Below are 27,427 nucleotides of genomic sequence, written 5' to 3' on the forward strand. Positions count from 1 at the left end.
GCAAGGCCTCTGGGCTCCCGTGGGAGAGGGCCCAGGTGAGGCAGGAGCCCTGCCTGAGACATCGCCGGAACCTGAAGGAAACAGACCGGATAAACAGTTCTCTGCACCCAAATCCCGTGGGAAGGAGAGAAAGCTAAACCTTCAGAGAGGCAGACACGCCTGCTGAAACCAGAAGAGACTGCTCACACATTGCTGATTCCAGAGGAAACACTGGAGGCCATCTGGAACCCTGGTGAACGGAGGCTCCCGGAAGAGGCAGCGCAGATCTTCCCGGTTGCTGCCACCTCAGAGAGCCCGTGGGCAGCACCCCGCGAACGAACTTGAGCCTCGGGACCACAGGTAAGACCAACTTTTCTGCTGCAAGTGACCTGACTGGTGAACTCAAGACACAGGCCCACAGGAACAGCTGAAGACCTGTAGGGGGACAAAACTACACACACAAAAGCAGAACACTCTGTCCCCATAACTGGCTGAAAGAAAACAGTAAAACAGGTCTACAGTACTCCTGACACACAGGCTTATAGGACAGTCTAGCCACTGTCAGAATTAGCAGAACAAAGTAACACTAGAGATAATCTGATGGCGAGAGGCAAGTTTAGGAACACAAGCAACAGAAACTAAGACTACATGGCATCATCGGAGCCCAATTCTCCCAGAAAAAAACAAACATGGAATATCCAAACACACCAGAAAAGCAAGATCTAGTTTCAAAATCAGATTTGATCATGATGCTGGAGGACTTCAAGAAAGACGGAAGAACTCCCTTTAGAGAACAAGTAAGAAGCCTACAGAGAGGAATCGTAAAAATCCCTGAAAGAATTCCAGGAAAACACAAACAAACAGTTGAAGGAATTAAAATGGAAATAGAAGCAATCAAGAAAGAACACATGGAAATAACCCTGGATATAGAAAAACCAAAAGAAGAGACAAGGAGCTGTAGATACAAGCTTCACCAACAGAATACAAGAGATGGAAGAGAGAATCTCAGGAGCAGAAGATTCCATAGAAATCATTGACTCAACTGTCAAAGATAATGTAAAGTTGAAAAGCTACTGGTCCAAAACATACAGGAAATCCAGGACTCAATGAGAAGATCAAACCCAAGGATAATAGGTATAGAAGAGAGTGAAGACTCCCAGCTCAAAGGACCAGTAAATATCTTCAACAAAATCATAGAAGAAAACTTCCCTAACCTAAAAAAAGAGATACCCATAGGCATACAAGAAGCCTACAGAACTCCAAATAGATTGGACCAGAAAAGAAACACCTCCCATCACATAATAGTCAAAACACTAAACGCTCAAAATAAAGAAAGAATATTAAAAGCAGTAAGGGAAAAAGGTCAAGTAACATATAAAGGCAGATCTATCAGAATCACACCAGACTTTTCGCCAGAAACTATGAAGGCAAGAAGATCGTGGACTGATGTCATACAGACCTAAGAGAACACAAATGCCAGCCCAGGCTACTGTATCCTGCAAAAACTCTAATTAATATAGATGGAGAAACCAAGATATTCCATGACAAAACCAAATTTACCAATATCTTTCTACAAATCCAGCACTACAAAGGATAATAAATGGTAAAGCCCAACATAAGGAGGCAAGCTATACCCAAGAAGAGGCAAGAAACTAATCTAAGTCTTTGGCAACAAAACAAAAGAGAAGAAAAGCACACAAACACAACCTCACATCCAAATATGAATATAACAGGAAGCAATAATCACTATTCCTTAATATCTCTCAACATCAATGGCCTCAACTCCCCAATAAAAAGACATAGATTAACAAACTGGATACACAACGAGGACCCTGCATTCTGCTGCCTACAGGAAACACACCTCAGAGACAAAGACAGACACTACCTCAGAGTGAAAGGCTGGAAAACAACTTTCCAAGCAAATGGTCGGAAGAAGCAAGCTGGAGTAGCCATTCTAATATCAAATAAAGTCAATAAGTGTACAATAAGAACTTCAAGACACTGAAGAAAGAAATTGAAGAAGACCTCAGAAGGTGGGAAAGATCTCCCATGCTCATGGATTGGCAGGATTAATATAGTAAAATGGCCATTTTACCAAAAGCGATCTAGATTCAATGCAATCCCCATCAAAATACCAATCCAATTCTTCAAAGAGTTAGACAGAACAATTTGCAAATTCATCTGAATAATGAAAACCCAGGATAGCTAAAACTATCCTCAACAATAAAAGGACTTCAGGGGAATCACTATCCCTGAACTCAAGCAGTATTACAGAGCAATAGTGATAAAACTGCATGGTATTGGTACAGAGACAGACAGATAGACCAATGGAACAGAATTGAAGACCCAGAAATGAATCCACACACCTATGGTCACTTGATTTTTGACAAAGGAGCCAAATCCATCCCATGGAAAAAAGATAGCATTTTCAGCAAATGGTGCTGGTTCAACTGGAGGTCAACATGTAGAAGAATGCAGATCGATCCATGCTTATCACCCTGTACAAAGCTTAAGTCCAAGTGGATCAAGGACCTCCACATCAAACCAGACACACCAAACTAATAGAAGAAAAACTAGGGAAGCATCTGAACACATGGGCACTGGAAAAATTTCCTGAACAAAACACCAATGGCTTATGCTCTAAGAACAAGAATCGACAAATGGGATCTCATAAAACTGCAAAGCTTCTGTAAGGCAAAGGACACTGTGGTTAGGACAAAACGGCAACCAACAGATTGGGAAAAGATCTTTACCAATCCTACAACAGATAGAGGACTTATATCCAAAATATACAAAGAACTGAAGAAGTTAGACAGCAAGGAGACAAATAACCCTATTAAAAAATGGGGTTCAGAGCTAAACAAAGAATTCACAGCTGAGGAATGCCGAATGGCTGAGAAACACCTAAAGAAATGTTCAACATCGTTAGTCATAAGGGAAATGCAAATCAAAACAACCCTGAGATTTCACCTCACACCAGTGAGAATGGCTAAGATAAAAAACTCAGGTGACAGCAAATGCTGGCGAGGATGGAGAAAGAGGAACTCCTCCATTGTTGGAGGGGTTGCAGACTGGTACAACCATTCTGGAAATCAGTCTGGAGGTTCCTCAGAAAATTGGACATTGAACTGCCTGAGGATCCAGCTATACCTCTCCTGGGCATATACCCAAAGATGCCCAACATATAAAAAGACGACGTGCCCACTATGTTCATCGTAGCCTTATTTATAATAGCCAGAAGCTGGAAAGAACCCAGATGCCCTTCAACAGAGGAATGGATACAGAAAATGTGGTACATCTACACAATGGAATATTACTCAGCTATCAAAAAACAATGACTTTTTATGAAATTCGTAGGCAAATGGTTGAACTGGAAAATATCATCCTGAGTGAGCTAACCTAATCACAGAAAGACATACATGGTATGCACTCAGTGATAAGTGGCTATTAGCCCAAATGCTTGAGTTACCCTAGATGCCTAGAATAAAATGAAACTCAAGACGGATGATCAAAATGTGAGCAGATCGCTCCATGAGAGACACAGCCAGAATACAGCAAATACAGAGGCGATGCCAGCAGGAAACCACTGAACTGAGAACGGGACCCCTGTTGAAGGAATCAGAGAAAGAACTGGAAGAGCTTGAAGGAGCTCGAGACCCCATATGTAAAGCAATGCCAACCAACCAGAGCTTCCTAGGACCAAGCCACTACCCAAAGACTATACATGGACTGACCCTGGACTCTGACCAGAGGTTGCAATGAATATCCTAGTAAGAGCACCAGTGGAAGGGGGCCCTGGGTCCTGCTAAGACTGAACCCCTAGTGAACTAGACTGTTGGGGGAGAGGGGCAATGGGGGGGGGTTGGAGGAACACCATAAGGAAGGGAGGGGGAGGGGATGTTTTGCCGAAACCGGGAAAGGGAATAACATTCAAATGTATATAAGAAATACTCAAGTTAATAAAAGGAAAAAAAAAAAAAAAAAAAACTGTGAGTAGGACATAGAAGCAAGGTAGGCCACTACTACCATCATCTAGCACAGTGGTTCTCAACCTTCCTAATGCTGCAACCCCTTTAATACAGTTCCTCATGTTGTAATGACCCTCAACATTATTTTCAATGTTATTTCATAACTATAATTTTGCTACTGTTATGAATCACAATGTAAATATCTGATATGCATAATTCGGCAATCCAAAGTGGCCGGTACACATAGGTTGAAAACCACTGACCTAACACCAGATAGGAGGAGACTTAAAGCTTTATTATTCATAAGCACCCCACCCTATAACAAAGTCCTGGGTGAGCAGGACCCAGCAAGGAGCTTAAGCTGAAACACAATTCAGTATCAACAAAACTGAACAAAGTTCACTATAGTGGCAATGGGGGCTGAACTTCCTTATCCATCCAGCACTAAAACAGAGTAGTAGGCCCATAAGAAGTTCCTATCATCATTCCTTTGTGCCAGTGGCACCCACTGTGAGCTGAATTTCTAACTTCGAATCTGGTATCAACAGGGATAAAGAGAAAAGACAATACATTTCTACTCTACCCTATAATATCAGAGCAGTCTAAGTTAGCCCTCTACTTATTTCTAGAGAACTAACTATATGCTAGAGCAACACAGAACACATCAGGAAGTTAACTTCACACTTTTCAAGAGTAAACTGGTCTCCAACTTTGCCAATGCCCACCCCACCTACTACACCAAGGAATAAGCCACTTTACCATGGTAAATGTCAGCAGGACCCATTCAAACTATGAATTACACACACACACACACACACACACACACACACACACACACACACACACACCTCCCTAGCTCTTGCCCTACATCTCAGGGAGGATACTATTAAAAGGGGGGGAGGATACAATCAAGATATCATATACCCTAACCAACACCCAAAAAAGGTATAATGTGAATGGAGACAAACAATAAGCAATACTGTTTATTATCAGAGCTTTAAATCATACAGATTTAAATTTTAAATCCATTAACAAAAAGCTTCAAATCAATAATTACAATTATTCTTGAAACAAAAGGCTAGAAAACTCAACAAAGGCAATAAAAAGAACCAAGGAAATTATGAAACTAAAAATTTTAATATACAAAATAAAAACTTTCTGGCTAGGTATAACACAAACACAGAAATGACAAAGAAGAATCTGTGAACAGATCAATATAATCACCAATCTAAACAAAGAGAAAATAGTGAAAACAAACACAGCTTCAGAGACCTATATAACAAAACAAAATGAGCTAAGATATAGAAAATCAAATTCAAAAACATGACCAAGACAAAACAAATCAAGATTCTTATTCTCTCTCTGCAAATATGTATGTACTTATGTGTGTGTGTAGTTAAGTAGGTAGGTATATCACATAGGAAGGTAAAGAGGGAAAAAGACTAATGAAAATATATTGTGCTGACTAGTTTTATGTCTTTATTTCTCATTCTTAAGGTGTATTTTTTGCTCTATACAAAATTTGCAGTGTTGTACTGTTTCCTTCTGTTTTTGTTGTTGTTATTGTTTTTGTTTTTGTTTTCTGACTGCAGAAGGGACATTTGCTGACCTTCAAACTGGTGTCCCACTAAAAATAATGAAGCATGTTTGCCTGGATATTTTCAAGAATCTTGTCTCTGATTTTCAGAAAATAATTATGTAATTAAAAGTTGGTGCTGATATTTTTGGTTTTATACTATTTAGCATCCCATCCACTTACCTTTCTGTAGCTGTTTAATGTGTTTCAACAAATTTGATTATGTTTTCAGACACTTTTACCATTAAATACTTTTGAATCTTACCCCCTCATTTTTTGGAATCCTGGAAATAGTCTTAGCTCATTTGTTTTGTTATATAAGTCCTTGAGGCTATATTCATTTGTTTTCACTAGTTTTATGCTAATTTGACAGAAACTTCAGTCAGTTAGGAAAAAGAACATCAATTAAGAAAATGTCCCCACCAGATCACTCTAGGGACAAGCCTAGAGTCCATTTTGGTTGTGCCATCCCTTGGTATGTTCTATAAGAAAGCAGGCTGAGAAATGTGAGGAGCAAGCCAGTAAGCAGTACCCCTTCATGGCTTCTGCATTAGTTTCTGTCTCCAGGTTCCTGCCCCACTTGAGTTTCTGCCCTGACTTCCCCTCTGAGATGGACCGTTACCTGAAAATGTAATATAAAATTGTTAGCATTTTGTCTAAGCTTGACCCCAGTTACCTGGTAATAGCCAGGTATGCCTGACTCACTATAAAAGGGGCTGCTTGCCCCCTCTAGTCTCTCTTACTCTTGTCTTCTTCTTTCCAACCACCTCTCCAAGTGCTCATGGCTGGCCCCTACATCTACACACACACACACACACACACACACACACACACACACACACACACACACACACACAAAAGAGAAAAAATACCATGTAACCATTAAATATTTTGAAAGGCAAAAGTGTCTATAAGAAGAGAAAGTGGACAACAGAACAGGGGAAATGGCCAATAAAACAAGGGGAGACATTAAATACTGAGAAAAGGATTAACACACCAAAAGACATGGGTCCATATGCAATGACAAAACCTCAAAGTATGAAGCAAACACAATTGCAGAGGAAGATATACAAAACCGTACAATTCACAGAAATACTGAACAACAAACCAGCCAGGACAGAGAACTAAACACAATCAACTAACACCATCTGTCATGTTAGTTTACACAGTAAGAGTAGTACATATTCGAGCACCCAGAAATACTCGCGAAAGAGAAAATATGTCCTCAAATCATAAAACAAATGACCGCAACCAAGAGAATGGAAATTATATAGAATAAAACCACTTAAACACAATGGACAAAGCTAAAAACTCAGTAATGGAATTGAGTGGAAAAATATTTCCAAATGCTCAGAAACCTAAAAAGCATGTTGTTAATACTCCAGGGCTGAGAGGTTTGAAAACTTAGAAAAAATTTACAAATTCATACAATTGAATAAAAACTGTTGTTACAGAATATATGAGGCACAGCTAAAGTAGTGTTGAAAGGTAATGCGCTAACACTGTTAACTTCAGACAAAATAATCTAAATTCCTAGTTTAAGAAACAATAAACAGCCAGGCAGTGGTGGTACTAATCTTAGCACTCCCCACGTTTGAGGCCAGCCTGGTCTACAGAGTGAATTCCAGAACAGCCAGGGGTACACAAAAAGCCTTGTCTCCAAAAAAAATCAAAACAAAAAACCCAGAAACAAAATGCAAACAAGCCAGTGATGCATGCCTTTAATTTCAGCCTTGGAGTGTCTTTTTGTGTCACAAATTTGAATAGGGATCACCATACATATCAAATAGCTGTTGAAAGGACAATAAATAGGAAAAACACTCTTATATAATAAACCTGACAATTTAGAAAAAGGTAGCTCCCCTAAAAGTACAAAGTACCAAAGATCAGCAAAGATGGCAATCAGAAGAATCTGACAACCATTAAAGGTACATTCCTAATCAGAGCTTCAAAAAGAAAAGCTTAGATAGTTTCACTGAAAATTTTAAACCCATTTTCATTCAGAAATAAAGAAAAACATTTCCCAACTACTCATTTTCTGGAGGCCAATAGTAGCCTGATAGCAAAGCTAGACAAATGTTGTTACTAAAGTGTTACCTATAAACCAGAACCTCTCAACAGAAGTCATCCTCCTCATGATCAGACACAAAACTCAAAAAAAAAAAAAAAAAGGAAATATAAGCCAACAAGGTACAAAATAAAGTGTACATGAAGACTAATTGAGTTTTATTCTGGGTATGTAAAGCTAGTTTAGCATTCATCACATCAACAGACTGAAGAAAATGTTAAAAATCACATCAACTGACCCATATTTTTAAGAAGGAACTTGATGAAAATCAAACTTCCATGAGAAAAATTCCTAAACAGTTAAAAAAAGCAGTATAAGAGATAGTGGAGTGGACACAGGAACTTTCTCAACTGGATAAACTAAAAAAATCTAACACCAGCTGCATTTTAAAAACAAAACAAAACAGGCTCAGCAGGAAAAGGTGCCTGTTGCCAAGCCTGACAACCTGAGTTGGATCCCCAGGATCCACATGGGAGGTAGGAGAGAAACAACTCCCACAAGCTACTGACCTCCAACACATGCACCCACACATAGACACACAGAGTAAGTATAATTTTACAGAACTTTTTTTTAGCTCTACTACATATTTTACAATCAATGTTCTCCCTCTATATTCAGGAAATCTCTAATCTTATTCAACATAGTACTTACCGGAAATGCTAGCCACTGCAATGAGGCAAGAGTGATAAAAGGCATAAAAGTTGGAAAAAATAAAACTTTAATACTTAGAGGTAACATATGAGCCTTTACTTAGAAAACCACACAAGGAAATCTTTAATAATAATAAAGACTTTTAGAATAAATATGTTGTGTCTGTCTGTCTGTCTGTCTGTCTGTCTCTCTCTCTCACACACACACACACACACACACACACACACACACACACACGGGGCTGGGGAGATTGCCCAGATGGTTAAAAAAACAAAACAAAACAAAACAAAACAAAACAAGGTACTCCAAACATGAGAACCTGAGTTCAGAACCCCAACAACCACATAAAAACAGACACAACTGGCCAACAGTCTAGACAAATCCATAAGCTTGTTTCAGTGAAAGAACTTGTCCAAAAAAACGAGGTAAAGAGTGACGACCTCTGTCCTCCACATCCACCTGCATGAGTAGGCAGGCACACACAGGCATACAACACAAAACAAATAACTTAAAATTTAATACATCACAGGGCCAAGGGATATGGCTCACTGATACTTTACTCACCACGTATGAGGTCCTAGGTTTGATGCTCAGCTACTAAAATTTAAAAAACCTTTCAATCCCAGGCTCTCCCACTTGATGAAGGGAGAGAATCAACTACCCCACTGACCTCCATATGTAAACTATGGCATACACACGCATGCACATAAACATATATAAATATTTACACAAATATATATAAATATTTACACACATACATCATTTTTAAAAACTTTAGATCTACCATCACAGTTTTACAGTTGGAATAAGTATAAATTATGATCTTCAATTTAGATCTAAATCATAATTTATACTTGTTTCAAAGGAAACACTTAGGTATAAATTTAACAAACAGAATAAATCAAAGAAAACATAATCAAATGAAAAAGCACTTCTGACATGGAGAATGGAAGACAACAAAGCAATTCCTATAATGTATACATTCATAAAAACTTTTTTTAATAATTTTTAGTGTATTTAGAGTGTGTACAGTGTGCCTTGGGTCACATATATGAAGATCATAAGACAAGTTTCAAGAGTTATTTCTTTCCTTCAAACATGTGGATCTTGAGCATCTAACTTGGGTCATCAGGCTTGGTAGCAAGGGCCTTTACCCACTGAGCCATTTCATAGACTGGAGCAGGAAACAGAAGGTTCCAATAGATAAGAGATTGGAACTTTGGGAGCTGGGAGGAGATTTGCCATCCAGACACAGAAAGTCAAACATGTATGAAACTGAGGAGAGGTAATCAGCCATGTGGCAGGCAAAGAATAGTATAAATAGGAAAACCGAGTTAGGAGAAAGTCAGGGAACAAACAAGAGCCTATCTTAAGGTACATGCTACTCAATAATAAGCCTCAGGGTCATTATTTGGGAACTGGGGTGTAGGTGGAAAAGCATGAGGTTTCAACATACACACAAGTAAAAGTTTAAATAATAAAAAGTATTTCTTAAAACATCTTCAGGACCTATACAAAAAATGTCTTTAAAGATTCATTAAATAGAGCCAGTGATAGTTCAGCAGGTAAAAGGACTTTCCAGGAAACAAGGACAAGACCTGAGTTCTAGTTCCAGATTCCCACAAGGTGGAAGGAGAAAGCCAATTCCCACCAGTTGTTCTCTAACCTCCACATTATGCCATGCACATACACACTGCAACTGATGAGCCATTTTAAAAAATTCAGTATGTGTAGGTAAAATGGTATTTTGTTGCTTTTGTTGTTTTGTTTTGGAGGGATTTGGGTAGGAGGGGGAGATAGAGATGGTTTCTCTATGTAGCCCAGGAATTTACTTTGTAGATAGACCAGGCTGACCTTGAACTCAGAGATCTGTCTGCCTCTGAGATTAAAGGCATACACCACCAGTGTCCAGCTGAAAATTAGTAACTCTTACTTTGAAAATAAAGAAACAAACAAACAAAACCTACTAAAACATTCAAAGCAAAAGCATATTGTGCACCAGAAACTTTTAACAATCAAAATATATAAAGAACCCTCAGGCCAAGGGCATTGGCTCAGCCAGTGACAGAATGTTTGCTCAGTACATACAAGTCTCCACATTTTATCTCCAACATTTCCAAGACACTTTTTGACTCAAAGCCAAAGAGTAAAGAAGAAACAATTCAACTAAGAGCAGGGAAAAAACATTTGACTAAATATTTCACCAAAAAAAGACATACAGATAAACAATATGACAGATGTTACCAAGTGTGGTGGCACACAAACTGTAATACCCAAACAGCCTGCACAAAAAATAAAGAAAGAAAGGGGGGGGGCACACCACTCTGGAGAGAAGGTTCAGCAGTTAAGGATGTACTAAGTCTTCCATAGAACCTGAGCTTGGTTCCCAGCACCCATGTCAACTGTCTGTAACTCCAGATCCTGGGAGATCTGGGACCCTCTTCTGGCCTTCTCAGACACCTGCATTCATGTACACATACCCATATTCAGACACTCTGACACACAATTACAAAATAATAAAATTAAATCAGAAAAGAGGAAAAAAAGAAAAGAAAGGAAGCACGCGAATAAGCAGAGTAGTGGGAAATGCCTGCAATCCTAGCATTTGAGAGGCAGAGACAGGAGAATCAGAATTGGTTCAAGTTCAAAGCTAGCCTAATCCACATAACCAGGGCCACATGAGACCTGGTCTCAAATAAACCAGGTACAGATATTTGAATGTGACATTTATCAATGCAGATCTCAGAAATCATGTGGCCTTGGGTCATACCAAAAGATGTTAGTTAAAGGGGATAGACAAGCAAACTTGATAAACTAAGTATGTCCCTAGAACCAACATAAAAAGCCAGATAAAGAAGGTTACATCTGTAATCTCAACGTTCTTAAAATGAAGTGTGAGAGACAGAAGACAAGAGACTAGCCCAGAAGCTCCTAGGCCAGTTGGCCTAGAGTATACACACAGAGAAACCCTGCCTCAACAAGTCAGGAGAAAACCAATTCCCCAATGTTCTCATCTAGTCCAGAGAACCATGGGTGTGCATAGAATTCATTAATATAAAGAATTAAATATCAGATGGGCTCCAAAATATAAAGAAAGGATTTGGGAAAGTTATTAATAAATTAAATGAACTTTCAAACAATCCAAGACTAACTGAAACAGTTAATCAGTAGATCAACAATAGCATACAACTCTCAGTTTCATTATGTGAATTCAGCTTCTAGTCTCAGCAACTTGAAGCTAAAATTCAAGGAAAATTACAATCTAGAATAAAATTTAATTGTGCACTAATTCTAAGTCAAAATCTTAAAGAACTGCATCAACTATAAATGAACAAGCCAGCAATAATGTTGTTATTATCACTTTAGAAATTCCTAATTCACAACTCTTCCTGTTAACATATTAGTACAGTTGACTGGCTACCATGGCTAAATCCTATTAATCCCAGACCATGGAAGGCAGTTGCAGGAGGACACCAAGTTCAAGTCCAAACTGGACTATGTGGGTACACTTGCTCTTCAAAACAAGACACACTTTATCCTCCTTGTTTCTTTTAGCAGATGAAAACTAGGGGCCCTATACTATAAGGAAAGGAAGCAATAAAACCTAAATTTGAGATCAGTTTCCAAACCCACTGTTCTTAGGAAACAGTGTATCATAGTGTGAGAGCCAAAGTTGCATTTTAAGATAATGCCCCTAACCTATAAGCCCCTTGCCCAAGGACAGATACTTCCTGAAATGCTAGAGGCTATTATTTATGAGAAATAACAAACCACATTTTTCCACTCCCCTAAACAGGTTTGTTTTACCCAACTATACCAAATGTGCTTGATCACATGTAGGTGGGAATATGGGGCAGGAAATATGTTAGGATATATGCTTGCCCCAGATTAGGTATGGGCAGGGCAGGGGGTGGGGTACACTTCAGAATGTGCATAAATAAGGAAATATGTTTGCTCTTGATTGGACCAGATGGGAAAGCAGCCTTGTGGGGTTGCTTTTTAAGCCTCTGCAAGATGTTTCTCCTCTTGGCCATTTTCTGGAATCCAGGAATGGACCTGGCCAGAGTCAATTCTCCTGGCTAGTATTTAATTAAAGTGTGCTTCAAACTTGGCTCAAAGATTAGGGTAGTGGTCTTATTCTCAACCAGTGAGATTAACAATAGGAGTATCCAAATAATATGTCAAAGTCTATTAAATGTTTTAAGGAATTGCTGCCGTAAAATTATAAAATGACTTTCTCTTATCCCCCGCTAGGTCCGGCACCACAGTGCCCCAAGGTATCTGGTAGACATCTTGCCAGAAACACATCCCAATTCTGTGGCGGCTTAGTGTCTCTAGCCACCACATACTAAATTGCTACATGAAAGAACACAATAATCTCTGATCCGATTGATAAGAAGTTTGCCCACCTAAACATACAAAGCCCTATACATATCCATCCCTTAAGAATATTCACAACAACCTATAAATACACAGAGTGGAATCTTAACGTCAGCCTCTCTCCACAGCTTCCTCTGCAGTCTCCTTCCGTTCCAGTCTCCTCCTCTTCACTCAAACTTTTCTTCCACCTATCCTTCCTTCTAGTCCAATGACAGGCCTCATTCTATCTTGTACCTGCCTTCGTATGACATGCTACAAGGAATAGGTTCTTTAAGATAAGCAGAGATCCTGACACTCTTTGAAGCCATGTGTAAAACATATGCAGCTACTATACTAACCATTAAAGGTTTAATCATTTTGAAAAAGTACCAACATTCTAGCCCTACTGCTTATTTGTGACAAAAACAAAGGTATCTTTCTGTGAAATAAGTAACACAGTAAGAACTGTAGCTTTTTTGACAAATTATTTTCTTTTCTGTTATAAATATGAAAATGAATATAAAATGTAAAGTAGCATCAACTATGGCTCCTTCTATACATACATAAGAAATGAATCAAATTAATATTCATGACACCTGGTAATCAGTTATGCCAATAAAAATCAAAATATAAAGGCAAAATTGAGAGTTCATAGTGCATGTTAAGCAACTGTTATCAAGTATATGAACTTATTTTCAATTAAGAACCGTACACGCTGAACCATTTCTACATTCAGAATCACATATAACAGGACATAAAAGAATTTCAAAAATCAAAATAACAAAAATCACCAAATCGATCCTCTCATGAGTATCATACTACGTGAAAGACTAGACAACTCTGAAACCCAAGACAATTCAATACAAAAGTATTTTCATTTGGTGAAGAATAAACTTAACAAAGCAGTTTAATAAAACATATACACTATAATCTCAAATATATAGGAAGAAAGTACAACACAATTATGCTGAACAATTATGTTCGTGTGTGTGCTGAAATACTATGAAAGATTACATAGCAAACCTTTTAGCAGCTGCCTTGGGAAACAGTAACTAAATCTTGAGAGATAACTTAGAAAAAAGATTTTTCTTTTTACTAATATTCTTTCTGTAGCTCTTCAGTGTTGGAACTATGTCCAAATATACTTATTCAAAAAAGTGCATGAAGATACCTGAATATCAAAGACAGAATAGTGGCTGCAAATAGCATGGTAGCAGAGGCCATGTATAAGTAGACTGGAGATCTAAAATATAGAAATGACAAGCTACGGTAATTGTTCCAGCTTAATATGTTAAAATAAGAGGAGCTGGTGAATATTCCAAGGTTTCTGGGATGGCAAGTGTATAGTATGTGACATTTACAAAGAAAGTTAAAAGACACGTCCTCAAAACATGTCGGGTAGACAATCAAGTATATATACAAGTTGGAACCAGGATTAAGACCTATCCCAGAGCTTCCATGCAGAGAAAAAGTATCTGAAGCAGGGAAAAGTAAACAAAAACCCTAAAGTAAGTCTTATCAAGAGCTTTCAAACCTACCTCCATCTCTCTTCTATCTCATAGCTAAATCGAAGCCTTAGTTTAAATTTAATTGACTTTCCCTATAACATCTATCTTGCACTGAACACCTTCCATGACATGCATACATTATTTTCCCTCTGTAACACAAAATCCTAAAGCCTGGAGGAAATGTATTACCAATTCCATTTTACAAAAATAAAAAAAAAAAAAGCCTCAAAAAGATGCTTGCCTAAGGATCACAGATCTGGTGGATGACAAAGCAGATTTCTACCCAAAAATCCACAGATTACTATTTATCAATTAGTACTTAACACCTGCTGTTCCCCCACAACACCGGTAATAGTCTCATAAAAACCAACTACTACTTATGTCACTTCTCCTGATTCAAGAGTTCATTTAACTTCTATCTCGAATAGCTGTGATACATAGTTTAAACTATCCATAATAAATGTTTGAGAGCTCAAAAATTGTACCACCACTTCAGAGCTCATGACATTGTAAATATCTTTATTATTGTATTTAAAGTATCATATTCTCAGTCTGTTGTCTTTTGCCCACACACTATAGAGGAGAAAAAGCCAGAATTAACTGGTTTTCTCCATTTATTTTAACCATTATATACTGAAAACATAATTTCCCTAAATATACAAACTATCTGAACAAACTCAAACAACTAAGACCCAATTCTTAGAGAAAATTATTTCTGGCATATACTACATAATATTCTAACATAAAATTCTATACCACCACAATATCAAAATATAAATTCAGTTACTTATCTGTTTTCTACTCATTTTCCAAGCAATTTATTCTCAATTTTCATATAGGAAAGAAAAGCAGGAGAGGCGCAGTGCTCTCTGACATTAAAAAACCAAAACAACAACAACAACAACAAAAAAAAAAAAATCAAAGAAACCCTGTTTTAAAAAACCATAAAAATAAAAAATAAATAAATTAAAAAGGACAACATTACACACAATTACGTCACTAATGTTGCAGACTTGCATGAAAATAATAGGAGTAAGGAATAAGATACACATGAAACAAGACTGGCCATGGAATGAAAACTGTTGGAAGTGATAATGATGGTGACTTAGCTGATTAGTTGATCTTCTCTTTGAATAAACTGGAAATTTTTCCCCAAAATTTAGTTTTTCCTTACAAACAGGAACTAATGTAATAAATCAAGACTAAAAATGGCCCTCTGAAACAACTTCTTCCATTGTTCTAACTAAACATTGTCTATGAACTAGACAATCTTATATACTACCCTTAATCATAACAAAACTGTCTTCCTGAGAATAAACTTGGTAGTTTCATCTTCTATTTACACTACTGCTTGGAAAGCAACAAATACTATCAGATAAAAATACAGGACCACATTAATAACAGAATGACAAATTTTAGCAATATAGACAAAGGATAGAATAAAAGGGGAATGGGGTTAAAAGTGAAAACAGACTTGTAGAAAAAAACTGGCAAATCGCCCCTAAAAACTGGCTTAGAAACCTAAAACTGGCTCAATAGAGGATCAACCCCATTCTTCTGGGTTATAGTTCCTAAATTAGGTCACTATCAGCCTGTGCCACATCAGGCCCAAAAGTAAAATCAGCAATGAAATATCCTAAAAGGGGAGAACAGGGGTACTTGAAAGAAAAACAGTAGGACACCGGTGCTATGAAGGCAGAATTGGGTGGAGGAGACCCCAGGAAACCTGGGGTGGGGTGGGACACACAGAGAAGGACTTTTGAAAATTTAACATCTATGTGTTTATTTATACACATATATACACAAAGAGTTTAATAGAAGTTAGTAATATCGATTGTGGGTGGCAACTACCTAACTAAACCTCAAGTTCCAGGCACTCCTTTAGAGCTGTATAGTTCAGGGGAGTCCAGGAGACACACCACCTAACCCTACTTCCAATGCCACAGAAACAAAAATTATAAGCCACTGCCGTTTGTTGCCTCCCTGAATTTGCAAATAAGAGACCAATTGCTGAAGACATCACACAATTTAGACAAAAAACTAGGAGGAATCAAGCTGGAACTGACCTGGAAGCCTCCTCTCTGAGGACTAATTCTCACAGTACTAGAAAGTGCTATGCAAGCTTTCAAGGGAAGGAGGTTAAACAACCAGTAATTCTACACAGCTGTGACATCTATGATCCACCAAAATGATCAGCATGGGAAGAGATTCCTAAAGGTACAAGAGTAGTACTTGAATCTTTTTCAACACCTGTCTAATTGGCCTTAAGGCCTGCTCAACAGGAGGGAAATCATGCCTTTTACTAGAAACCTGCCTGTGCCTACAGACACCGTGGACTCTAAAAGAAAACCTATTACTGCCACTCTCTTAAACTAGCATTATCTCTAACCATTTTCTAAATACTCATCCTTAAACTCACAGATAAGTGTAGCTCTCACCTTCATAAAAGATGGGTCTTTTTGCAACAGAGACTATTACAAAATATTTCAAGTGATCAAATGAAGAGAACTTACTGCGGGTGCCTAGATACAATGGATGCATCTACAACACAACCCTTACACTTAAGGCTCAGAGAATACAGAGAAAGAGAGGACAAAAAGATTGTTTATAAGAGCCAATGGACCAAGATAGCTACTGCATAGGGTCTGCATACCAAAATACGGCTGCCTAAACAAGGCCAGCATAATGAAATGACCAAGTCACACGCCAACCTAGATGGGGAGATTTTGAAAAACTGACAATTGCTGAGAAAGGAAGAATCACTCTTCCCCAGGAATGAGATCCCTGAAAGATTCTCTAATTCATGAATACATAAAAATATGAGTAACGCTAGATAAACTCAGATTTTATTTATAAATTTATATAATAAATATATAATAAATTGAAAGGGGGGAAGGAGAACATGAGAAAAGTTGAACAGAGGAGAGGCAGGGGGAAATAATGTCATTGCAATACTCATGTATAAAATCCTAAAAACAAACAAATAAAACATACTAATGAGAAAAATGGAAAACAAATTAAGTTCGGTGACTATCACAAAGCTACCTTCTGTCTATACTTCATTCACTACCATTCCCCCACCAAGACCACCACTGAGTTCAGAAATAGTCCAACTATTTGGACTACTAAGATGTAATAAAATGCAAAAGCATTTTAAAATGTTTTTGAACTATAGAAAGTTTAGTCTACACAAGCTTACAGTCATCTTTAGTTTTTTAAAAAATAGAGTAATATTTTCACAGTACAGTAACATTTTTAAATGTCTCTAGTTTAAAAACAGAGGGATAGAAAGATGGATCCAGAAGCCGAGAGTTCAATTCCCAGAACCCAGGTGGTGGCTCTTGACCATCTATAAAGGGATCTGATGCCCTCTTCTGGCATGCAGGTGTACATGCAGCAGAGCATTCATACATTAAATAATAAATAAATCTTAATGTAGATATAAATAGATAGATAGACAGATGATAGATAAAAATTAAAAGAAAAAACAGCCCTTGGGAAGCTGCAAGTAGCTCCTGAGTTCAAGGTCAGCCTTTGCTAAACAGTAAACTTCGTTCAAAAGGACAAGAGAAACTGAAGATATGGTTCAGCAGTTAAAAGTAAGTGTTCGTTTTGCAGAGATTACCAATTCAGTTCCTTGCACCTATATAGTGAGAAACAACTATATGTACCTCTAATTCCAGAGGATTCAATGCCCTCTTTGGCCTTCCAGGACACTGTACATGTGTGATGTGCAGGCATACACACAGGCAAACACCCATATACATGAAATAAAAACAAGTGTTTTTGGGTTTTTTTGTTTTTTTAAGAAAGAAAAGAACCTGGAAAAATGACTCAGTGGTTAAAAGAGCTATCTCTTACAGAGAAACTGGTCCAGTTTCCAGTAGACACATCAGGCAATTCGCAATTACCTAAAGTCCAGGTCCAGGAGATCTGACACCCTCTTGTGGGGTTTAGAAGCACTGCACTTGTGCGCACAAACAGATACATACACACATATTTAAAAATAAAAATATGGTACTAGAGATGACTCACTCAGCTATGAAGAATACTTGTTGCTCTTCCGGAGAGCCCACATTCAGTTGCTAGCACATACATGGCAGCTCACAACCATCTATCAATTGCAATTCCAGAGGATCCAATATTTTCTGACCTCCGCAGACACATCTGTGTATACATATACATACTCATACAAGTAAAATAAAAATTTAAACCTAAAAAAAAATTTTTTTTCAAAGTGAGAAGGGCTTGAGAGTTGGCTCAGTGGTCAAAGTATGTGTTACTCTTCCAGAGGACCTAAGTTCAACTCCCAGCACTCACATGGCAGCTTACAACCATTTGTAATTCCTGTCTCAGGGGATCAAATGTCCTATTCTGATCTCTAATAAGACCAGGAATATACATGTTACATAAAAATACATGCAGGCAAAGAACTAATCCATAAAATAAATAAACCTAAAATTTTTTGTACACAATAGAAAGGAACTCTATAAAGTAGAAAGTTGTGTTCTGCTCTCCAAAGTAGTAATTACTTAAACTACTGTGTGAAAAACCTTCCAAAACTGTCAAGGATCTTTAAAGGTGGCAGGCAAACTAATTTAAGAAAAGTGTGTATTACTACAAAGATCACAAGGTATAGATCATCCTTTAAAGATCTGAAAAAGCTACAACTCGATTTTTAGATTATTTTCCTGAACAAAATTAAAAGCAACTTGTTGCTATCTAAATTGAGAAATAGTATCTCCAAGAAAGCATTCCTATCCTTAAGAGTCTTGTAATCTGTTAAACTGACCTTTATCACAAATATTCAGAGTACCTGACACTGTGCATCTGCCACTGATTTGCACAACTGATTTTCGAAGGTGAGTTATTCTTATGCTAATCCTATCCCACTTAAGGAGCTTTCATGTTTAACAAAATGATACCCACATTACCTTCATATTTCCTACACGGACCAGCTGAGCTTGATGTGCATCCAAATATTACTGTTATAACTTATAAACCAATCTAGAAAGCTTATGCAATTATATACCAAGTTTCAGTGTGAATACATGACTGTCAATTATGCATTCATTAAATAAATGCCATTAATTAAATAGTCTGCAAATAATTACAGGTAGGCTGGAAATAGCCCAACCATCACTTCAATTCTTGGACAATGTAGTGGGCAGCTTTTTACCATAAATTAGTTCTCTGGATACCACATTTTAAAGATATTAATAATGCACAGTATTATCAGTCATTAACATCAATTTCATGTAATTCTCCAATGTGTTTCAAAGCAAAAATGAACAAAAACCCCTTCAAATATGCAGAATATTGGTAATAAATAAACAAAACTAAATGCTGTATGATCTAAGTGAGAAAAAGATTAACTCTACATCTTGCCAATCAATAAAACTTAAGTATGTGACCCAATCATTCTATTATTCAAGTCACAGAAACCAGTTTTTTTACAACCTACACCATGTAAAGAGAAACAATGTTGCCTTTTGTAACCAAATCTACAGAAAACCTATTCAATGGAAAGAAAACCAGAAATTTAAATTACCAATGTAGAGCCTAGCATGATGGCTCACTCCGAAGCTGAATCAGAAAGATCAGCTAGCTGCCACCTGGGACTAGAGTAAAACCCATTCAAACAAACAAAACAAGTGCCTACATATGTACTGCTGCAGCTTTATTCTGTGACAGATATGTGAACATGTTCTGTAATCTTTTACTATAATTTTGTTACAGGGAACATACCAATTTTTTTAGCAAACAACGTAGTAACTGCATAAAACTTTTTCCAAGCAATTGTGAATATAATTGTTTATAAGATAATTTTCCAAACTAAGAAACGCTTTAAAAAAAATCTGTCGAATTAAAAATCTAATTTTCAAGCTCAAGGTATATGAATCTATTGTGTGTGTGTGTGTGTGTGTGTGTGTGTGTGTGTGTGTGTGTGTGTTGGGGTTGGGGGAGGTGAGGAAGTTAGTTGTTGAAAGGATCAAAACTCAAGCCCTCAGGCTTGGCAACAAGTGCCTTTTCTTGATGAGTCATCTTGCCAGTCTTATGGTACTATTTCTTTAGCTACCTTTTCCAACCAAAACACTAAAGTTATTTAGCACTGGAACTGAAGATCCCCTTTAAGTCCTTACAAACAGTACACATTCATTTTCACACATCACCAATAATCCAAATATTGTAACATAAACAAGTCACCTCTAAAATTGACCTAATGATTTCCTTATATATGCAAAACCAAGTTTAGGAAAAGAAGTGCTTCTGTGGATCTTAACCGACTTTCATTATGCTCCCCCCAAAATGAAAATGCCGCCAGTTATTTCCATAATATCACTTTAAAAAATACATTCTTAATTTTTCAAATAATAAAACATTTATAGTTCCTATGTGTTTTATAAAGTCTTTCTATTAAAAGAACTACCAAAAAAAGAATTCCAACCAGAATAATTAAGACAACCTTAAAAGTAAGATTGTTTAAAATAAACTACTACAGGGCCCGGATGTGACTCAGCCAGTAATCACTGCTAAACCTGACCAGCTGGGTTCAATCCCGAGATGTAAGGGGAAGCAAGAATAAGGAGTCGGTCCTCTTACTTCCACTGAAGTATGCCTGCTCTTGCCTGCCTGCTTGCTCACTTGCTTGTACATTCATATTCATATTCTCTCTCTCTCTCTCTCATATCTAAATTTTAAAGATTTCTCTTTAAGGGTGCATTTTTCTGTGTGTGTGCCTATGTGCTGATATCCATAGAGGCCAGAAAAAGATCAGAGCCCGCGAAGCTAGAGTGCTAAGGCTGTTGTATGCCTCCCAGTGTTGGTGCTGGGAACCAAACTCTGGTCCTCTCCAAGACCAGTACTGGCTCTTAACTGCTGAGCCATCTCTCCAGCTACACTGCTATGTATTTCAATGATATATTACCCTTCCCTCAAACAGAGACAAGATAACCCCAGATGGACAGAGCAACTTCCCCAGGCCTCTACTAGATTATTACTCTAGTAATACTGCATAGTACTACTAGCTTATTTATACTTTTACTTTCCTTCTCTCTATATACGATTAACTCAAAATTCTTCTCTAATTAAAAAATATATCCCCAAAAGTTTTCAAATTTGTACTAAGAAGTCATCATAGTTAATTTCTGCTAAAAAGGTTTTTACTAAATTATTTCTCAGTAACTCCAATGTAATTAGGAAAACAAAAATAATGAACTAGATTAGTCCTAGAGCGATGGCTAAGTGGTTACCAGCGCTGATAGCTCTTCCAGAGGTCCTGCGTTCAAATCCCAGCAACCACCTGGTGGCTCACAACCATCTGTAATGAGATCTCATGCCCTCTTCAGGGAAAGAGAGAGAACTGGCTGCTCTTCTAGAGAATTCAGGTTCAACTCCAAGCACCCACAATGGGCTGTAACTCCAGTTCTAAGGGATCAGATCAGAAGCTCTTCTGGCCTCCTCAGTCATCACCCAAGTGGTACACAGATATACCTGCAGGCAAAACACCCATCGTCGTCGTCGTAATAGTAATATAATTACGGGTTGGTGTTAAAGACCATCATGCTATTACAAGAATTCTAAAGCAAGCTCTAGTTTCTTTACAGCCTTATTTAAGGTATTACTACAAAAATACTGTATTACTATTTTCTTGAAATTCAAAACACCATACTATATATCAAGTGACAATCCTGCAAGCAAACCTTTCAATGACTCTTACATAACTGAACCTTATAAAAGTATGCATAGTCCAGAAAAAAATCATCTGAAATACAGCAGCCTCACACATGTAAAAGGACAAATAAAAAATATCTATGCAATGGTTTTAGTTTTCCAAAACGTTAGACTTGTTTATAAATGTGCACTTTAAAACTTTAAAGACAGAGTCAAACATAAGGGGAAGAAATTTTTCTCAAAACAAGTAGGAGTGACTAAATTTCTGTTTTGGCACAGACTAAATTTTTCTGGGAATAAAACAACAAAATTCATAACTAAAAAAGGAATTCTAGAAATTGTTCTATTCTATTATGTGTTCAGTAAAACTGCCTGAACACAACCCACCAAACCATAAAGAAAAGCCAATACTTTCTAAAAAGAGTTACATAGGAAATAATTCTGAAAGCAACTTAGCTAGACCCTAAGGAGCCAGAACCAATGAAGATTTTTTTTTTCAATCAATATACCACTCGACATTTATAAAGTCATAATTCTTCCCCCAAACAAGATGAAGCTTCACAATTTTTTCATGTTCAAAATGTGACTGTATTCAAATACCAGAAAAATAAATAATGCACATTTAAAAAATTTTGAAAATGCTCAATTTTTAAAATAGGAACTCAGTTCACATTAACTGTAGGTTTCACTATTATAATATTCGATGTTAAGTACCACCCTCTGTGATTCTGATTATAAGCATTTTAAGATATGAAATTATGAACTAGCACTTTACACATGCACTTAAAACAGATTCCACTTATTTCTTCATCACTGTAACCAAAAATAATAAATTTAGCCTAAGTTTCCAAATGAATTATCCCTGCAAGCAACATTATTAACCCAATGTAAAGTAGCAATGTTTACTCAGAAATAAAATGACCCTTAAATCAAACACTATATATATATATATATATATATATATATATATCTTTGGAATGACAACTTCACAGTAATCCAGTCTTCGGACATAAAATACTTCATATAGGTTGGGGGAAACAGGAGACCAACAACTAATGATATTTATATTATTCCAGAGTTAGTCACTGAACATTTTTCCAGCGATAATTTTAATGAAAGCAAATTAATACCCGCACTGTCAAAGTTCAATTCAAATTTTCTTACCATTCAAAGAAAATGGGCCTACTGAAAAAAAGATTGTGACTGTTTTGCCTTCTAGTCATTGTCTGCAATCACAAGTTCTTATATTTTGATACTTTGAAATAAAAACAAAATTGTGATCACAGATAAAAAACAATGCCACCAAACCAAAATACATTCAAAAAGGATTAAAATAATCAACTTTTTAAAAAGCTGTTAAGCTTTAGTCGTCTTTCTTAAACTTCCAAATCGCAACAATAGAGCTAATTAAGTGTCAAATCAAACCTAGAGATATCCTCCAAAGAAGAAAATGTCTGGTGAATGTAACATCTATAATACACACTCCAAGTCCAATCACACTCTGGTCAGGAAATATAGACTGAAGCAGACAGACTGAGACTCCAGCCTTTGTTCAATAGCTTACGATGGGTAACTAAATGTGCTACAGGTTGATAAGCGTTTACCAGGCTTATGCAAGCTATTTCAAAGCTAGAAAAGGGGACAAAAATTCTATATGCAAACAATCTGTGATCATTTTTATTAACTACGGAGCTACATACTCCAAAGGAGAGGCCTATTCTTCTTTGATACTATTTATTTCCATGTTTACCTCTCCTCCCTCCCCGAAACCGCCCCCCCCTCACTTTCTCCTCCCACCCTGTCCCGCCATCTTGGGCCGACAGAAGCAGCCATTACTTAACTAAATGACAGTACCAACAACTTTGCACACAAATAAACAAGAGACTACACCCCGAATCCTCCCCAACTGCCCCTGACAGACTCACAGGAAACGAAGCTCCAGAAAACACACTCACACAACTGTGATAGATCTAATGGCAGAAAGATCCAAAAAGTAAACAAGTCACCTAACTTCAGGTAAAGCACACACCGATTGAGATACGTGTCAACAGCCCCATGCAAACTCTTTACAGACCTAAGCTGCGTGCAACTTCCCCCTTCAGGGAGCAGAGACAAGAAGCCATCCCGAAATGTTTGGCTAACATTTTAGCAGACATTAGGGACAACCTGCCTAAAGAGCCTTTAAAACCAGGGGAGAAAACGAGCGGGGAATTTAAGGAAATCTGCACCGGTTTATGAACTCATGACTCTCCACATGACCTCCTCGGAGATCATCGGCCTAGCCCCCAAGGGCGGTAAAATCGGAGGCAATTTGGAAGCCCCACAAGAGCTTGGCCCCGAATGCGCTGCTGCCTCTGTCCTCAGGCTAAGAGAAGTGATCTCTCAAGAGAACAAGCGAGGTACCAAGAGGTAGAGGAGAGCTCAGAGCAGGAAATAGTTTTCCGGAAGCCCCTCGGCCGTCGTTCGAGGCCACAATGAGTGGTGACCCGGTCCCGGGGCCCCGGGCGATCGCGCCTCTGGCCCGAGAGACCTTGTCCGCGCTCCGGCCCGCGGTTGCCTCACCTTGCCCAGCAGGGCCTTCATCCTGGCGCCATCTTCATGAAACCTCACGAACCCGAAAAGGCGGCTGCGGAGAAAGACACACGCGGTTCGTTAGTGCTCCGGAAAAGCCACCGACCGGTCCGTGCCAAAGCCCGAGGCCCCGGCATCAGCAGCGCCGAGAGCGCCAAGCCGAGGTGCCCGCCCCACCGCCGCCACAGGCGAGCCGCGCTCCGGCCTCCTCGGAGAGCAGCGCCTGCCTGTCCGGAGCCGCCCCGGCCGTTGCCCGCTCCTCATACCTGTCCAGTCCACCGAGCGCCTCCCTCTCTTCGGCTGTCAGGCTAAGGGACGCCTCCTCGCTCTCGCCGCTCGCTTTTCCCGCCGCCATTTTCTTTTCCTCATCACCGAAAGCGGCGGCGGCGGCGGCAGTAGCGAGCGACACTCCGCAGGATTTCATGGAAACGCAGCGAATTCACAACTCCAACGCCGACACCCCCCTCCCCGGACCGGAGCCCGCAAGGACGCTTTCAATCTCCGCACGGGACCGGCACACCAACTTTATCTCTGCCTCCTCCTCTGCCGCGAGAGGCGGCGGCGAAAAATCCTAACGCGGTAGAGGTGAAGGCAGCGGCAGCAGAGGCTGTGGAGCCACTGGGTCGGGAGCAGCGACGACTCGGTTGTAGGGTCACATCGCGGGGATGGGAAAGGGACAGCCACAGGCAGGGACGACGGGAATGGCCGGAGCGCGCGAGGAGCGGGAGCTCCGGGGGTATTCGTAGGAGACACAAACTTCCCCGGCACCAGCACAAAGTTGTTGTAATTGTGTCACACAGCAAACCCCACGCCGCCGCCGTGACCCCCCCCTCCCTGCCCGGCCAGCGCGGCCAATCACAGCAGCCCTCTAGCCTCACGTGACCTTTGTTGACTCGCGTCAGTCGTGGCTCCACTCAACTTGCTAGCTGCTTTAACCCCGCCCACCGAGGCCGCCACAGACCCGGGAGCGGGATGCTCGCCAGTTCTGGTCGGTGGTTGGCTGATGGGCGCGTCTGTCCTGAGTAGGGTTGTCACCGAGGGAGCAGCTGGTTAGGTTGTGCTACTTAAATACACGAGCAGAGAATGAAGGGTCCGGCCGGGTCCCTTCGGGATCTGTGGTGGGATCCGGAGGGGAGGGAGCGCTCTGGCGGAGCGAGGTCCGGCACCGCCCGCGGCGGCCGAGAGCCGGGAGGCCAAGGACTGCCTCTGGCTTCCCGGAAGCTCTGGGGTAGGCCAAAACTGGCTTTCGGTGGTCCGGCCGGCGCTCGCGCACTCCGGGAATATCGATCCCCACAGGGAGGGACAGCAGCTGAGTCGCGGGGAGGGAACACTCAGTCCCATACCTCTGCCCTCGGTAGAAGGCGCACTCTTTGCCCCTGCTGGAAATAATAGCCTCCACGAGGAGTGCGCCAGAGGAGCAGCAGCGGGCCCCACACCCGTCAGCCTGGGCGCCGCCCTAGACAAGGCCGCACAGGCATTCGGAAGCCCCCTTCCTCTCTGAAGGGAAAGGGGAAGGGGAAAAGGTCCCCTGAACCCTGCCCACACATCCCAGGCAGGATGGAATGAAGAGTTGCCCGCGGGGGTCTGGCGCGCTGGCCCCGGCACCCCACCGCCAAAGGTCTGTCTGTTGGCAGCACTTTCGGGCCAAGTATTCCTGCTGCTTGCATATACCCTCTGCCCTAGCAGTAATTCGTTAATACTGTGCTGTCATCTCAGTGGGTCCTCCATGAAGAGTAGGAGCTGTATGTGAACTGGCCATTAATAAATAGAACCGTCAACGCAGCTTCCTGTCCAGAAAAGCCTTTTTCTGCTTCCACTACTTACGGAAACCCTTAGCAGTAGTAACATTTGCTTGCTCTTTCCCTCAGGTGCAAATAAATCTGGTGTTTGATCTATAGTATAATCAGGAGATAGACCAAACCTTCTATCGACTATTTGGAAAGGCAGATATAATGTCATGTATCTCATCACACCTCCAGTCTTTGGGAATAGGAAATATTATTAATAAATGAACTATAGGAAGAAAAGATCCCTTTACAAACCAAGTTCTATATGTAAGTTTGCACCTGTAATCAATAAGATATATTTAAACAGATTTCAGAATATGTACTGCTGAGTCAGTAAATCCTAGCTGTATTAAATGAGGGACTATAAAAATCCCAACTAATTTTGCAGACAGACAGAGCTTTAAATTGTTGCCTGGAGACTAGTAACTAGATGAATAAACTCTAGTTTTATATGGATTGTATTTCGTGTTTAATTACACTTTTACAAAACATGTTCTTCTATGGTGTTCTATTTTACTTGAATGAGTGAGTACAGGGGACTGAATATTTTCTATACCTAAATTAACATACGAATTGTTAAGTGTCACATATTGTGACCTTCAAAACCTGGGAGGGTTTTGGCCCACTACCACATGGACACTTGCACAAACAGAAATGAAATCTGTCAGTATTTGGCCACATCACCAAAGTTACTGGTTTCTGTCAGTCCCTTTCCAAGAGTGATGATATAAGGCAACCTATGTCTCAGCGCCTTCCTGTCCTCCAATGATAAGGTTAGAGTTTTAGAGATATAGTGATGGGGAGGGGTTGGAGTCTAGCTAGCACAACTGATTTCTGAGCCTTTGTACAAGCCCTGTGACCTCTAAACCAAAGCTGTTGTTTTTCATTCGAGGGAATTCTAGTTTGTTGGGGCACAGGTTTTATGAGACAGGGTCTTGCTCTGTAGCCCAGGCTAGCCTCTGTGTTCTCCTGCCTCAAACTCCTCAGTTCTGGGATAATAGACATGTAACACCATTCCTGGCCAAACCAGGCCAACTCCAAGGATTTATCCTCCATCAAACATGAGGCAGCTTCCATATAATAAAATATGTCTTACATATCTATGTAATTTTTTGGCATTTACATAGTTTATCATGTGTCAAATGTATGTAAAATAAGTGTGGAGCCTTTCTCATTCACTGTTGAGAAAATTAATGCAATTTTAAACTTATGACATACAAAAATGGAAAATCATGTTTTTTAATAATTATTACTATGACAGGGCAGTGGTAGCACATGCCTTTAAT

At 39.3% G+C, this 27,427-nt stretch overlaps 1 protein-coding gene across 1 annotated transcript in view; it reads right to left on the minus strand.

Moving 5' to 3' along the window:
* Nucleotides 1–25,156, minus strand: part of LOC116888872 (lysine-specific demethylase 6A-like) — a 118,676-nt gene extending 93,520 nt beyond the window's left edge. Inside the window, 2 exon segments of the mRNA XM_032890136.1 lie at nucleotides 24,346–24,409; nucleotides 24,621–25,156. Coding sequence (XP_032746027.1) covers nucleotides 24,346–24,409; nucleotides 24,621–24,778 — 222 coding nt within the window. The 5' untranslated portion in view covers nucleotides 24,779–25,156.
* Nucleotides 25,157–27,427: the final 2,271 nt, after the last annotated feature.

The sequence above is a fragment of the Rattus rattus genome, chromosome X (assembly GCF_011064425.1).
Source record: "Rattus rattus isolate New Zealand chromosome X, Rrattus_CSIRO_v1, whole genome shotgun sequence".
NCBI classification, from domain to species: domain Eukaryota; kingdom Metazoa; phylum Chordata; class Mammalia; order Rodentia; family Muridae; genus Rattus; species Rattus rattus.